This window comes from Colius striatus, chromosome 22 (genome assembly GCF_028858725.1).
Source record: "Colius striatus isolate bColStr4 chromosome 22, bColStr4.1.hap1, whole genome shotgun sequence".
NCBI lineage: Eukaryota > Metazoa > Chordata > Aves > Coliiformes > Coliidae > Colius > Colius striatus.
The window spans coordinates 7,882,602-7,896,303 of NC_084780.1; the positions used below are offsets into that span (position 1 = coordinate 7,882,602).

Genomic DNA, 13,702 nt, shown 5'->3' on the forward strand with positions numbered 1-13,702 from the left:
CCCCAAACTGCTTTAATCCATGGCCTTACTTAGGGGTCTGGGCAAAGATTAGCTGGAAACATTCCCAGGGATTAGGGTTTAATCACTTTGACATTTCACATCTTCTTAGGGCTGGTAGGTGAGACCCTGGCAGCTGTAAATCCTCTGGGGCCTGAGGGAGTCACAGCAAGGGCAGCTCCTGCACCACCTGGGAACCAGCTTTACCCAGTTCTTGGTGTCTGAGCAAGCTGCTTGGGCTAGTAAATCTTCTACTTGAAAGCCACTTTGCATCTGGCCTGAAAGGAGCAGCCCAGGCGAGCAGCAGCAGTGGGTGATGTCTGTGCACAGCACTCTGCCCTCAGACACTGTCAGTGCAGGACGGTTTATTGGAGCTTTGAGGGGTTTTTCCCTGACCTGGGCTCTTGGCTGACAGCTGAAGCTGCAGAAATTGTGTTGCACATTCACAGATGTGGATGGAAAGGCAGGGGGAGAAATAGACCTGCACAAGCAAACAGGGAGGTCCAACACAGGCACTGGGTGAGAGCTGAAACACACACACAGGCTGAAGTCTGGGGGTTGCTTGGTTACAGAGTCTTTGCCCCCAGGCTGGTGGGGTTTCAGCATTTCATCCTCTTGTAACTCTCACTGTGGTTTCCCTTAGAGGATTTTTCAATGCACAGCTCAGAAGGTCACCCCCCATCCAGGTCACCAGGGGGCCTCTCCCTCCCCTCTCTGCATCTGCATCCTTGGGTTCCCAGGCTCCACAGGCCCTTGGCAGCAGCTGGTGTCAGTCTGGGCTCTCACACTTGTCTGTGCTGAACTGGTCTCTGTCCTGCCGAGACAGAAGGAAACGTTCAGGAGGCCCCTTCCCCACTGACCTGGTGATATTGGTCTCTGCATGGCTTTAGGAGGAGCTTCTCCCCAGGGAAAGCTGCAGTGGCAGCAGGTTGCAGCAGTGCCAGGCACCGTGAGGCATCTCACGTGCTCCCTGTGGCCATGCCCACGCTGGGGGAAGGCAAAGGCAGCCCAAACAGCACGGGGCAAGATCCAGCACCCAGTCACACCCCACCCAGGACAAGCCAGCGTGACTGCTACCCCCCAGACCTGTCAGCCACCCTAGAGTGACACCACTTGCCCTATTCTGCTGCTGGAAGCTCACCCCCAGACTCAGTCCTCCTCCCTACCTGGAGCATTTTGCCGTAGGACAAGGGTGCAAAGGAATCCTCCAGGTAGCGGGTGCCAAAGCCCATGATCCTGTTCACTGCCTGGTTGCAGATTCCGGCCACCTTGGCCGTGAGATGCACCGTGAAGGCAAACTGGATCTCCTGGGGGCTGGCATCAGGTCTGCTGCTCGTCATCTCCTTGTGCACATAGGCATCAGCCAGGTGCTTGAAGGAGCTGTAGGACATGTCTCTGAAGAACAGCCGGAGCCGTGCGTCTGCCTGCACCTGGTGAGCAGCGAGGGAACACACGCTGGGAGCCGACACCGCGGCGTGTGGCTGAGGGAGGACGGACACACAGCCACGAGCACACCCAGCCACGGCAGCAAGAGGTGCCACTTCCTTCCTCTCACTGTTCCCCCACCCCAGGGAAAGCCAGGTCTGCTCATCCCCACGGCAGCCCTGCTCTCACCTGCCTGTCCAGCTCATCTCCCGCGCTCTGGAGCAGGGCGACGATCCTCCTGATGGCTTCCTCTGCAGAGAGATCCCAGTTATGCCCTTTCCCCAAGCCTCAGCCCAGGGGGATTCCCTGAGCAATGCTTATCCACACCCATCCCTCCCAGATCTGCTTCAGCCTCTCGCCAAGTGCCTCGTTGTCTTCAGCAGAAACACTCTCCTGCATTTGAGGTTTTTTCTCCCCTGATGCTGAAAATCTCCCCAGGAGTCTGTTCAACTGGTCAGGTCAGGTAAGCCCCTGTTCCCTGGCCTGTCACTTCTCTCTCAGGCTTAATCTGCCTCATTTGAGCCCCTGGGGAGTCACTACAGCCAGTTACCCAGAGCACAGTTTCAGGTAGAGAAACTCAGGTTACAGCAGGCTGGTTGTTCTGGGCATTATATCTTGGATGCTTTTAAAACCTTTCCTGTAGGGATTCCATCCTGTCCAAAGCAGTTTTGAGGCTGAGGGTCTCTTTCCTTTGCTGTGTGAAGGTCCATCTGCTGTTTTTCTAGAGCAGCAGCAATTCTGATCCGAGCCACAGAACGGTTGTGGCTGCAAAAGCCCCTGAAGTTGCTGCAGCCCCAGCCCTGCCCTCACCCTGCCCAGCCCAGCACTAAGCCTTGGCCCTCAGCACCTCAGCTTTTAAACATCTCTAGGGTTGGGGTCTCCATCTCCCCAGGGGCTGTGCCCCAGGGACTCAGCACCCCCAGCCATCCCTAGTGATGGTGACTCCACCGTGCCCCCGGGACCCAGCACCCACAGCTCGGCTCTGCACGGGGACGAGCCTCCTGCACACGTGCTCTGTGTCTGCCCTGGTGCTGCTGGCTGTACAAGGGCCCCACTCACCGGCCCCAGGGGCACTGGCAGGCGCTGGCAGGTCCCCGTGGGCAGGGGCTGCGCTGCCCTGGCTCCCGCTGCCCTGCACGATCAGCCCGATCTCCTCCGACACTCGCGTGTAGTGACCGTCACGCTGCTCCTGGGCTGCTGGAACAAACACACGCAGGAGTCAGGGTTGGGGTGGTTTGTTGGCCATTCATTGCAAAGCAGAAGCAGGTGAGGCAGTGGCTGCACCCTCGTGGTGCTCGTGCCCAGGCTGGATGAGTGCTGAGCCCCAGAGAGCGGTGGGCTGAGCTCCCTGAAGCACCCCGAGCGGCTGCAGCTTGCCTCGAGCCCACTGAAGCTTCACAGAAGTTCCCTGGGTGGGTTTTGCGGAGGGGAAGGGGCAGGGGTGGGGGCAGTGAGGGTCTCACCTGGCCTGGCCGGCGCCTGGACGTGCCTCAGGGGAAGGCAGCTGGGTCTCTTGGCCTTTGTCCCAGCTGCCATCTCCCCCTGCTCCCCCTCCACGTGCTTCTTGAAGGAGAAAACCCTCCTGAGGCCAGGTCTCCTCTTCGGGGCTCTGCTGGAGTCCACTCGGGGTCCTTTAGCCCCTTCTGGTCTGTTCTGGGGGGCTGGGGCACCCTTCTCCTTTGCCTTTTGCCCTGCATGTTCCTTCTGCTCCTCTGGGCTCTTCTTCAAGAGGAAATTTAAGGCACTTTTGAACCAGGTGTGCTGGATTTTGCCCTGAGAAGCGTTTTTGGTGCTTTTCCTCTTGATCTCCAGCTGCTCTTTAGGAGCCTCCACAGGAGCTTTGCTGTCATCATCAACAACCTCACCCAGGTTCTGTACTTTGGGTTTCTCCTCCTGCTCCTTCCTGGGGCTGTGTTTGGCACAGGAATACTTGCAGAAGTCGCTTTTTGACCGTTGCAGCCCATCTGCCTTCCTCCCTCCCCTCCTGGCTCCCTCCTTGGCTGCCGGTGAGTTCTCGCAGCAGCTCAGCGAGCGCCTGACGTACATCTCCAGCACCTTCTTGGCGCCTTGCCTGTCCAGGGAGAGGATCTTCCCCGAGGGCTGCCTCTCCATGTCCCTCCACAGCTTCTCTGCAGACACACACTGCACCTTGCTGCAGACAAAAGCAACACCTTCAGCCTGGTTTTCCCTTTCCCCAGGACACTGCGTGGTCGGGTTGGCCACGGTGCAAATCAGCCCTGCTCTGGCACCCAGCGTGCTTGGGGTGTCTGACACTGCTCCCAGTAAATGATCAACCTCTTATAGTTGTTGTCTGAGTGCTCCTTTACTCAGGCTGCACACACAGGGGTTTATGATGGGCTGTAGGAGCTGCTGGGAAAGGAAGTGAAACTGCAGGGAAGGGAGAGATGAAACTGGGCAGGTTCCAGAGGGAGAGCCTGGTTACCTTCCAGAGGGTTTAATCCAGCACAGGTATCATCCAGATACCATGGTGCTGTATCTTCCTACTGCAACCTGTTCCCATGCTATGATGTAAAGCTCCACACCAGGAGCACCATCCCCCCAGTTTTAGTATCTCCCCTTAAAGCCATGGCTGCTAAAAACAACCCCTCCAACCATTCCCCAACAGAGCTGGTGCTTCCAGTGCTTGGAGAGGCCACGGGAACGTGGGCTCTGGCAGATATCCTCAGCCACTGCCAATATTGGCTGAGCAGCTTCCAGTGCCAGCCCCTCTCTGAGCTCTCACCCCTGTAAACAGAGCTTGGAGCACCTGGTCCTGCCTTTCCTTTCCAAGCAAAATGAAACAGATGCTGCTGCTGTTGAGAAAAGCCAAGCAGCGAGCTGTGCCTGTGCCTCGTGCTGGCTCGGCTTCCAAAGCCAATTTCACCCTTCAGAGAAGGAGACTCAGACCAGACTTTCTCCAGCACTGACCAGCACAGGGGAAGCCAGCACCGAAATCCAGCTGCATGAACCTCCCTGAGCTGAGCATCAGCACAAGGCACAGGCACTCCCACCCAAACCTGGCCTTTATTGGGATCAACAGGGCAAATTCCCTTCATCCAAGACACCACCAAAGGCAACCAACCAGCCCAGAAGGGATCACTCAGCCAGATGTAATCACAGCAAAGCAGCAGCCCCCGTCCTGCTCTGGCCACACCATCCTTGATTTGCTCTGCTGGGATTTACCTTTCCATCAGGATTTCTGCCCTTCTGGATGGATGTCAGGACAAGCTCCTGGGCTGTGGGCACGAAGGGTTCTTGGGCTCTCCTGGGAGGTGCCTTTTTATACACCCAGAGCCAGCAGCTGGCTGAGTCAGCTCCTATTTTTAGCAGCCATTCAGGTAGAAGGGCCAAAGCTTCCTCCTGGGATCCCCACTGTCAGCTCCCCATGGCACAGGAGCGTGGGGTGAGTTTCACCGAGGGACTGAACCATTTCCTTACGATAAACTGCAGCAAAACAGCATCAAAGTCACCTGGTGGCAGCTCTGCCCTCTGACAGCAGCTCAGAACCAGCCCTGGGCACGTGGCTTTGGCTTGGTCAGTGGCTCTGGTGTCACCTGTGGCCTCTGCTGGGTTGGCTTTGTAAGGAGAAGTCGGAACTTGCCCAGGGAAATGGGGTTTGGGTGCCACAAGCTGATGGCCCCACTCACACCCGAGCAGCTTCCAGCACAGTGGCTGCTGGGGGCTGGTGTGTGGCCACAGACACGCTGGGGCACGCTGTGATGGGTTGTTGCCTAACACTGAGCAGAGCTGGGCTGCAACAGCTCTGAAACCCACCCTGGGGACCCTTCAGACTAAAACAGCAAACAGGACCAGCCTCAGGACCCAAATCCTCTGCACACACGTGGCTCCCACTCACCCACCCCAGCACGGAGCATCCCCCGGGGCCAAACCCACGGAGCAGACCTGTGCATCCTCACATCTACAGCCTGCCCTGCACCAGACAAAGCTTCTCAGCCCCGGAGCCCCCTGTGCCTGCCCCACCTCCCGCAGGCTGCTGCCGTGTCTGTTTTGCCACCTGATGGCACGGTGTGGCACTGCAGCTGATGGCATGGTGTGGCACTGCAGCTGATGGCACGGTGTGGCACTGCAGCTGATGGCAGTTTGGCACTGCAGCTGATGGCATGGCTTGGCACTGCAGCTGATGGCACGGTGTGGCACTGCAGCTGATGGCAGTGTGGCACTGCAACTGATGGCACAGTGTGGCACTGCAGCTGATGGCAGTGTGGCACTGCAGCTGATGGCATGGCTTGGCACTGCAGCTGATGGCAGTGTGGCACTGCAGCTGATGGCAGTTTGGCACTGCAGCTGATGGCATGGTGTGGCACTGCACCTGATGGCAGTGTGGCACTGCAGCTGATGGCATGGCTTGGCACTGCAGCTGATGGCAGTTTGGCATTGCAGCTGATGGCATGGCTTGGCACTGCAGCTGATGGCACGGTGTGGCACTGCAGCTGATGGCATGGCTTGGCACTGCATCTCGCAGCTGCAGCACAGCCTCTGCTCTGCACAACTCCTCTGCAACATTTCCCCCCCAGCAGTGCTGCCTTTTCATCCCAGTTTTCAGCTGGGATCATGGTGCTGCCCAGGTCCCTCCCAGGTCAAACTGGTGTTTTCCTGCTCCTGGGCTCAGCCTGGAAATGAACCTGTCCCAGGGTTTTCCCTCTGCCTGTGCCACCCGTTCCTGTAAGTGTGGGAGTTGCAGCCTCTCCCTCTGCGCTTCTCCTCAGCTTTCAGCAATGAATCAGAGCCTGCTATTGATTAGGAATCACCTGGCTTTGTTTCTCAGCATCCCCATCTACTCCTGGAAAATGATTAACCCAGCCCTGAGGAGCTCTGTGCTCTCACTGGCACATGACCACATCCCTTCACCAATCGATCCCAGGGGCTGAGAAGGAGTTTCACAATCGATTCTGTTGGGTTTTTCCCTCTGCAACATCCACAAAACAAAGAGCCACATCCACACTGGTGACCTGGGCACCTCCAGTTTGGAGATGTGGCTGCTGGAGCCCATCCCAGGTGAGGCCCAACATCGTCCCTGCTCCTGGAGGGCTGATTCCTCACAGGTAACCTGGGAAGTCTGTGACAAGATGCACCCTTTGTGGAAGGAAGGATGAAGTCAGACTGTTGGACTCTGGTTTAGGGGCTGCCAAGCCTGAGGACAAAACCTGGGTGCCCACAGGAGCTGGTTTGAAATGAGGGAGGATTAGATTTCCCAGTTTCACACCTTCAACCAGCAATAAGTGGCATTTTCAACCTTTACCCAGCCCCAGGGCTTTATTTCCTCAGTGCAAAGCAGCCTGAAGGGATGAGAGGGTACTTTCAGATGTGAAACCCCTCACACACTGTTCCCTGCAGGTCACTGGCAGTGCCTGGGCTGCCAGCTGGTTCCTGCTTTGGGCTCTCAGTCACTGCTGGGTTTGTTCCTTCTCACAGTGACATAGACAATTACAAGGAGCATTACATGGAGGGAAAGGAGCTGCAATAACACCCAGCACTGGGTATCCATGAAGCCTGCAGCTCCAGCCAGGTATTTCACTGCATCACTCGTGGGAGCAACCTCCCAGGAGACAGTGAGACTGCAGCATCCAGCACATGTGCAGTGTGAGGCTGTGCTGCAGGGGGAAATGGCTCAGATTCAGAGCAGAGTGCTCACACTCAGGGCTGCTGCTCACTGCAAAAGCACTTCATTCAGGACATGCCTGACCTGGTGCTCTCTGCCCAGCACATCTCACTGCAAGAGTGGAATGGTCTTTACCAGCAAGTTTGAACCTTAAAGACAAGCATCAAAATGTACAGAGCAAGAATCACACATTCCCTCCCCAGGGGCAGAGGAGAAACAAGCAGCAGAACAGCCCCATGCTCCCTGTGCTTTTGGGGCTGGGGGACAATTTCTGGGTGTGTTTTGCTAACGAAGCCTCAGAGATGTCACAGCTCTGGCTCTGGACAGGTTTTGAAATCCAGGACCAGCTCTGTGGCCTTCTGCCCAGGAGAGGAAAGAGACATCAGCAGTTCCCAGCAGAGCACAAGTCCATCACCTCAACCACTGCAAAGATTCCCTATGGGGAAACCTCCAGTGGGTCTTCTTTCAAATCTTCGTGCTCCTCATCCTCCAGCTGCTCCAGCTTGCTGCATTTCTCGTGGATGATCTCCCCAGGAGTCTTCAAAAACCTGCAATACATCTTCCAATGGCTTTCAGGGCATATCCACAAAGCAGGCTGCTGGAAGCCCTGCACCCATCAGCTGAGCTCTGGAGCTCCCAGAGGGCATCTGCCATCCCTGGGCTCTGCTGAGGATCCCAGAGCTCGCTCTGCACCCAGGACACACCAGCACTCATCACACCAGAGACAGCATTTGGAGTCCAAACCCGTCCCAGGGAAGCAGCCAGCACTGCAAACAGGAGGCTCCTGACTTATTGCCACCCCTTCCTCTACTTGGAGGTGAACCTCAGAGCTGCTGTCTCTGGGGAACAGGAGAGTCCTGTCCAGGTGGGTGGGCTGGGGGCCATTTCCCCCAGCAGCAGCTGCACTCCATGCAGGAGAGCTGGTGGATGCTGGCCCAGGCCAGGCCCACGGCCCTGGGAAGTGCATCAGGTGGGATGTGGAGCCCAGGCAGCCCAGCTCCTGCCTTGCAAAGGACAGAGCCTGGACACAAACCTACTGGGGTGTTGTGTTTGAGGGGGAGGATCTCGCTGGATGAAGCAGCTGCCACCAGCCCAGCACCCTCCCAAGCCCCATCTGCACTGTCCCAGGCAGCTCACTGATCTTCACCTGAACAACAGCTTCTGCCCTGGCTCCTTCTTGATGATGTTGAGTTTGTAGTAATGCCTGAGAGCCCGTGACATCTTCTCATATGTCATGTTCATCCGGTTCTGGGGGAGAAAACGACTGGGGGATGCTGAGCAGGAACAAGCAGCAGCAGCTGGTTTGGGGCTGTTTGCAGCAGAACCACACGTGGGACACTCAGGGTGGCTCCTGGGCATTGTGGGGTGCAGTGTGGGCCTGTAGCCAGCCTGGCTTCTGGCTGCACAGCTCGTGGTTTGCTTTCCAGGGCTGGGGAAGCCTCCCTCGTTACTCACCAGGTCACCAGCAGCCCTGGGTCCACCCTCTCACCCTGCCCAGGCCCTGTGCCATCAGCTCTGGGCAAAGGGCCACGAAGGTGACATGCAGAAGCCCAGAAATGACAACTCTGATCTGAACTGCATTTACCTTGTGGTTCCCCCAGAGCTGGGCAAGTCCATTTGGGTTTACAACCCTGAAGACTTTGGCTTCCTTGTCTTCCCACTTGATGTAGGGCTCGTAGCGGCTGTCAGAGAGCAGCTGGTACACGTAGTCCCACAGCAACCTGCAGTCTGGGCACCAGGGCACACAGTCAGAGCTCCCACTGAGGCAGCTGTGCTTCAGGGAGGGTCAGTCAGCAACAGGACTGCACATGTTCCCAGGGGTGATAAATGCAAGGAGAGCCCAAGGCTCACACAGGGCTCGAGCAGCCAGGATCGTTGCTCAGGGGGGGAAACTGAGGCAGGGAAGCACACACTGATACACACAATAAACAGGAGCCAGATGGGCAGACAGGACAAGGCACAATCTCAAGGAGCCAGGCTATAAATTCCTATTTACCTGCAATTTTCCCATCCACTGTGGCTGACAGGGTTGCAGGGAGAGAGCAGATGGCATCTGCCCTGCAGCTGCCCTCCAGGCTGGCATGGGAGAGGTTCAGGGGCTCTGTGTGGCTGTGGCACGTGGGCTGTTGTGCACAAGCCAGGCAGGAGGAAACAGCAGCTGGGGCAGCCTCAGTACTGCAGTCCCTCCCTGCAAAAAAACCCAAAGCCCACTGTGGTGCCTGATGGTCCCAGGAGATCTCCCAGAGCCCCAGAGCAGCTGGGGAGGAACAGCCCAGGCTGGTTGTCAGCCCTGTACCAGCCCAGCCCGAGGAAGTGTGTGCTGAGGAAGGCCTGGCACCTTCCTAAGGCAGGAGCAGCAGCAGGTCCAGGGAGGGATAAACACAGAAGAAAAGCTGGAGTGGGAAAATACAGCAGAGAAGAGGCATTTCCCTGTAAACTGCTGCAGGAGCATGTTCCTCATTCTCCAGCTGAGCAGCTCAGGAAAGCACACCCAGATGCAGCTCACTGCAAAGCCAGACCCTGCTGGACTCCCACCTCAGCTCCCCCTGAGCAGCCTCACTAGGGCTTCTCCCCACTCCATCCATTGCCACAGCAGCTCTATTTAAGCTTCTCCCTGCTTCTTCCATCCTTTCTTAGCTACACTGCAGGAGGACTCATCTCCAGCCAGAGCTGTACCTCTGCCTGGCTACTGACCCCTCCTGATCCAGGTCTCAGCCTGCAGAGAGGCTTCCTGATGTAGCCACAGCCTTGCTGGGGGATCAGCCTGGTGCTGTCTAAGCCTGATTCTGCCCAGACCTGCTTCATTACTACAGGCTTCCTTCATGACCTGGACTTTCTTGGACCTGGCTGCCACCTCCTGGACTGTCCTGCTTGCCTTGCTCAGGTAATGTGAGATGGGTTCAAACCCCAGATGTGTGCAACCCACTACAAGTGAGGGCAGGCTCCCCTTGATGGACAGCTGCCATTCTCCATCATACCTTCCTCTGTGCTCCTGGCTTCTGTGAAGGGTGAGTTCAGCAAAGGGCTGCACACCAGAGCTCTCCTCTGAGTCTTAATGTACTGGAGTATTTCATACAACACATCACCTGCAGGGAAGGGAAGTCTGCTCAGATGAGTGACTGAGAACATCTGTTACAGCATCTCTCAGCTGATGGTGCTGCAGAGTAAGAGGTTATTCCCCCTCCCAAAGCATTTATTGGACATTAGGAAGAACTTTTTTCCCTGAGAGGGTTGGAATGGGCTGCCCAGGGAGGAGGGGGAGTCCCCAGCCCTGGGGATGCTGCAAAGACACACGGCTGAGGTGCTGAGGGATATGGTTTAATTTGGTGGTGGGCTGGGCAGTGTGAGCAGCTGGACCCGATGATCTTAAAGGTCTTTTCCAACCCAAATGACTCTGTGGCTTGTGCTGTGCTTGGATGGGCCTCAGAAAATCCCCTGCACTGGGTCTAACCTGAGCTGGGAGCTCGGTATCTGAAGTCATCCTTGGTGAGGATGCACAGCGCCTTGCCGTTCATTTCAAACCTCCTCTCGTCCGTGTGCCGCAGGGAAAACTCCTCCTCAGCCCATCTCAGCCAGTGGATCACGTCATCCTTGCTCCACAGCGAGGGCTGGATTCCTGGAACCAGGGGCAGCCTCTGAAACAACTCAGCCCCAAGCCTCAGAGCTGCTGAGGGGCAGGAGCTGGTACTGGTCGCCTCCACTGCCAACCTTTCCCTCTACACGAGGCGCTCACAGGTCAAAAACGCACCAAGGAGAGAAAATGGACCCTGATGACTGGTCCATCTCGTTCCCCGGGCTGCAGGGCTTATCAGGGCTGTACCCACCGTGTCCCACCCTGGGGGGACTCTTTCTCAGCACAGGTTTTGCTGAAGTACTCACTCAGCCTGCCTGGCAGCCCCACGACGTGCCCCGGGCTGTGTCCGGCCTCGGCTGCGGGAGCTGCGACCACGGGGCTGGAGAAGCTGGCTGACACCTTACCCTGGGGAGAGCAAACACATCAGAGGGCAAACAACCCCCAGCTCTGCTCTGGAGATGCCTCCACAGCACTAAACCCTGCTCAATAGCTCCACGCTGGTTTCTCACCCAGCTCTTTCACGCTGGCTCCAGGTCCTTTACCAGCCCCAGCACCAATCCCTGGCTGCCCAAGACAGGGTTTGTAGCCACAGATCCCACCCTCTTCAGCTCTTTTGTACATCTGCCAGGAGGTGCCTGCCCTCAGCCCTGCTCTGGGTGTGGGTTATCCAGCCCCATGGCTGCAGGGAAGGTGGAGCAGAGCCTGCAGTGCCCAGGCTGGCTGCTGCTTCCCACAAGGTGCTCACTGGATGCCCAGGGTTAGGACAGTACTTCAGTTATTTAAAGCTGTGACAATGCAGCTGGCAACAGTGCTTGGACTTTGTCTTTCAACCACTGTATGAAGAGAGATCTTTAACTTTTCCCTTAGTGATCATTTAGGCATAAGGTGGAAAGAGCCCTCCCACACTTCAGGGAGCTGGCCACTCACCTTCCTCACCTGCCAGTAAGTCCCAGCTCCTCCAGCATCACTCCTCTCTCTCAGGAGCTCATTAAGGAGCCCCTTAAGCCTCAGCCAAGGGGTGAGATGGTTGGTGCTGGGAGGAGAGGCAGCCCCAGCACTGCTGCTGGGGTCTGGGGGAGGGCAGGGAGGGGTCAGCATCAGCCTTGCTCTGCCTCTGGGCTCATCCAGAGCATGTGAGCCAGAGGGAGCTCCCATCCTGCCTTCAGGCAGATTTGAACTAGTACTGGCAGCCAAGCAGATGTTTCCCCTTAAAAACCTGTTAACATCAATCCCAGCAATTCCTCAGCTTCATTCTCTGGAAAATCATCAGTTTTGCCTGCAAATGGTATTGTGTGAAGCTCTGGGCACTTCAATCCACCCTCAGGCAGAGGTTTGGAGGTTAGAGCAGCCAGTGCCCCTCAGCTCTGTGTGTGGGGTGGGGAGAGGAGCTGGGCCAGCAGCATCTAAAGGGGGTTTTGGTTTCCTCCCGTTGCTGTGACTCTCCCAACGGCATCTGCAGTTAAACCAGAGCCAGCGCTGGACATTCCCAGGCTCTCAGGGCACACGGGGCACGAGCTGCAGCCGCGGGGTTGTTGCTTTCTCCTGACTTTATGCTCTTGCTTTTTACCCCTCGCACTTCTGAGATGGCATTTGGAGAGAAAATACTGTCCTTGGAGAGGGGAAACAGCGAGAAAAGGGGGGTGCCAACAAAACCCTGGCTCTGTGTCAAGTGGGACTTGGGGGGGGGGGGGGTTGGAGGGGAGAATCCCCCTGCTCCAGGCTCTGTGGGGCCGTTTGGAGATGGATCCACAACCCCCCCAAGCTGGGGCATCAACTTCACACCCTCGTTGCAGCGGTGGGCGGCTCTCACCTGCATCCCGGGGTCTTTGAGCTGCATCCCGGGGGGCTCTCACCTGCATCCCGGGGGCTTTGAGCTGCATCCCGGGGGCTCTCACCTGCATCCCGGGGGGCTCTCACCTGCATCCCGGGGGGCTCTCACCTGCATCCCGGGGGGCTCTCACCTGCATCCCGGGGGCTTTGAGCTGCATCCCGGGGGGCTCTCACCTGCATCCCGGGGGCTTTGAGCTGCATCCCGGGGGCTCTCACCTGCATCCCGGGGGGCTCTCACCTGCATCCCGGGGGCTTTGAGCTGCATCCCGGGGGGCTCTCACCTGCATCCCGGGGGGCTCTCACCTGCATCCCGGGGGGCTCTCACCTGCATCCTGGGGGCTCTCACCTGCATCCCGGGGGCTCTCACCTGCATCCCGGGGGACTCTCACCTGCATCCCGGGGGGCTCTCACCTGCATCCCGGGGGCTCTCACCTGCATCCCGGGGGGCTCTCACCTGCATCCCGGGGGGCTCTCACCTGCATCCCGGGGGCTCTGAGCTGCATCCCGGGGGGCTCTCACCTGCATCCCGGGGGCTCTCACCTGCATCCCGGGGGGCTCTCACCTGCATCCCGGGGGCTCTCATCTGCATCCCGGGGGGCTCTCACCTGCATCCCGGGGGCTCTCACCTGCATCCCGGGGGGCTCTGAGCTGCATCCCGGGGGCTCTCACCTGCATCCCGGGGGGCTCTCACCTGCATCCCGGGGGCGGGGGGGTGTCCCGGAGCTGCCCCGGGGCCCGGCGCGGCCACGTCCCGTCTCTGCGGGCTCGGCGCGATCTTTCCGGGAAACGAAATTGAAAGGATCCGGAGCGACGGGAGGCCGGAGAGCGGCGGGAGGGGCAGCGGCCGGGGCCGTGTGGTGCCATCGCCCTGTCCGGGACCGGCGGGTGCCTGAGAGCCGTGCCCGCCCGCCGGTTGCGGTGCCGCTGCGGGCGCTGTCCCGGGGCACCGCCGCGCTGGGACGGACGCGCTCGAACAGCGGGGAGGCGAGGGCCAGGGGCCGTAACGAGCCGCGTCCTTACACGGGCACAGAGCACGCCAAAGCGCCCCGGGCCCGCCGGACGACCCTGCCCGCGGGCACGCGGAGTGGCCCAACGACCCTAATGGCATGCTAATGATATGCTAATGAGCGCGGGAACGTCAGACGGTGCGCGGCACCGGCACCGCGCGCGCCTCCACCTCCCTCGCTCCCCATTGGCCGCCGGCGCTGGGAGCGCGGCCAATCGGGTGGCGGCGGGGGCGCGGAGGGGGCGGGGCG

At 58.5% G+C, this 13,702-nt stretch overlaps 2 protein-coding genes across 7 annotated transcripts; both read right to left on the reverse strand.

The window, feature by feature from the left end:
* Positions 1–472: 472 nt before the first annotated feature.
* On the reverse strand, positions 473–7,525 carry LOC104557168 (uncharacterized). 2 transcript variants are annotated; one of them, XM_062013797.1, is made up of 6 exons: positions 7,458–7,525; positions 2,886–3,574; positions 2,482–2,616; positions 1,612–1,673; positions 1,164–1,427; positions 473–811 (listed from the first exon to the last, which is right to left on the reverse strand). In XM_062013797.1, exons 2-6 carry the CDS (start codon positions 3,532–3,534, stop codon positions 767–769), a joined length of 1,155 nt encoding a protein of 384 aa, XP_061869781.1. In that variant the 5' UTR covers positions 3,535–3,574; positions 7,458–7,525; the 3' UTR covers positions 473–766. The 2 variants fall into 2 exon arrangements, with proteins under 2 accessions (XP_061869781.1, XP_061869780.1); XM_062013796.1 differs by having other exon boundaries at positions 2,482–2,619.
* Positions 6,537–13,590, reverse strand: ETV7 (ETS variant transcription factor 7). 5 transcript variants are annotated; one of them, XM_062013795.1, is made up of 9 exons: positions 13,467–13,533; positions 13,138–13,314; positions 10,922–11,021; positions 10,494–10,658; positions 10,021–10,128; positions 9,039–9,230; positions 8,628–8,770; positions 8,190–8,290; positions 6,537–7,590 (listed from the first exon to the last, which is right to left on the reverse strand). In XM_062013795.1, the coding sequence occupies exons 2-9, from the start codon at positions 13,141–13,143 to the stop codon at positions 7,479–7,481; spliced, it is 927 nt and encodes a 308-aa protein (XP_061869779.1). In that variant the 5' UTR covers positions 13,144–13,314; positions 13,467–13,533; the 3' UTR covers positions 6,537–7,478. The 5 variants fall into 5 exon arrangements, with proteins under 5 accessions (XP_061869779.1, XP_061869775.1, XP_061869777.1 ...); XM_062013791.1 differs by having other exon boundaries at positions 13,138–13,590; XM_062013793.1 differs by lacking the exon at positions 9,039–9,230 and having other exon boundaries at positions 13,138–13,590.
* Between the last annotated feature and the right edge of the window lie 112 nt (positions 13,591–13,702).

Excerpts from the sequence above, each read along its gene's own strand:
- LOC104557168 (XM_062013796.1), bottom strand. The coding sequence starts at position 3,534 with ATGGAGAGGCAGCCCTCGGGGAAGATCCTCTCCCTGGACAGGCAAGGC. Across the intron at positions 2,620-2,885 it reads CCAGGCGCCGGCCAGGCCAG|CAGCCCAGGAGCAGCGTGAC; the intron begins GTGAGACCCTCA and ends TGTTTGTTCCAG. Across the intron at positions 1,674-2,481 it reads TGCCAGTGCCCCTGGGGCCG|AGGAAGCCATCAGGAGGATC; the intron begins GTGAGTGGGGCC and ends ATCTCTCTGCAG.
- ETV7 (XM_062013791.1), bottom strand. The coding sequence starts at position 13,554 with ATGCCATTAGGGTCGTTGGGCCACTCCGCGTGCCCGCGGGCAGGGTCG. Across the intron at positions 8,771-9,038 it reads AGTGGATGGGAAAATTGCAG|ACTGCAGGTTGCTGTGGGAC; the intron begins GTAAATAGGAAT and ends CCTGGTGCCCAG. Across the intron at positions 8,291-8,627 it reads AGCTCTGGGGGAACCACAAG|AACCGGATGAACATGACATA; the intron begins GTAAATGCAGTT and ends TTTCTCCCCCAG.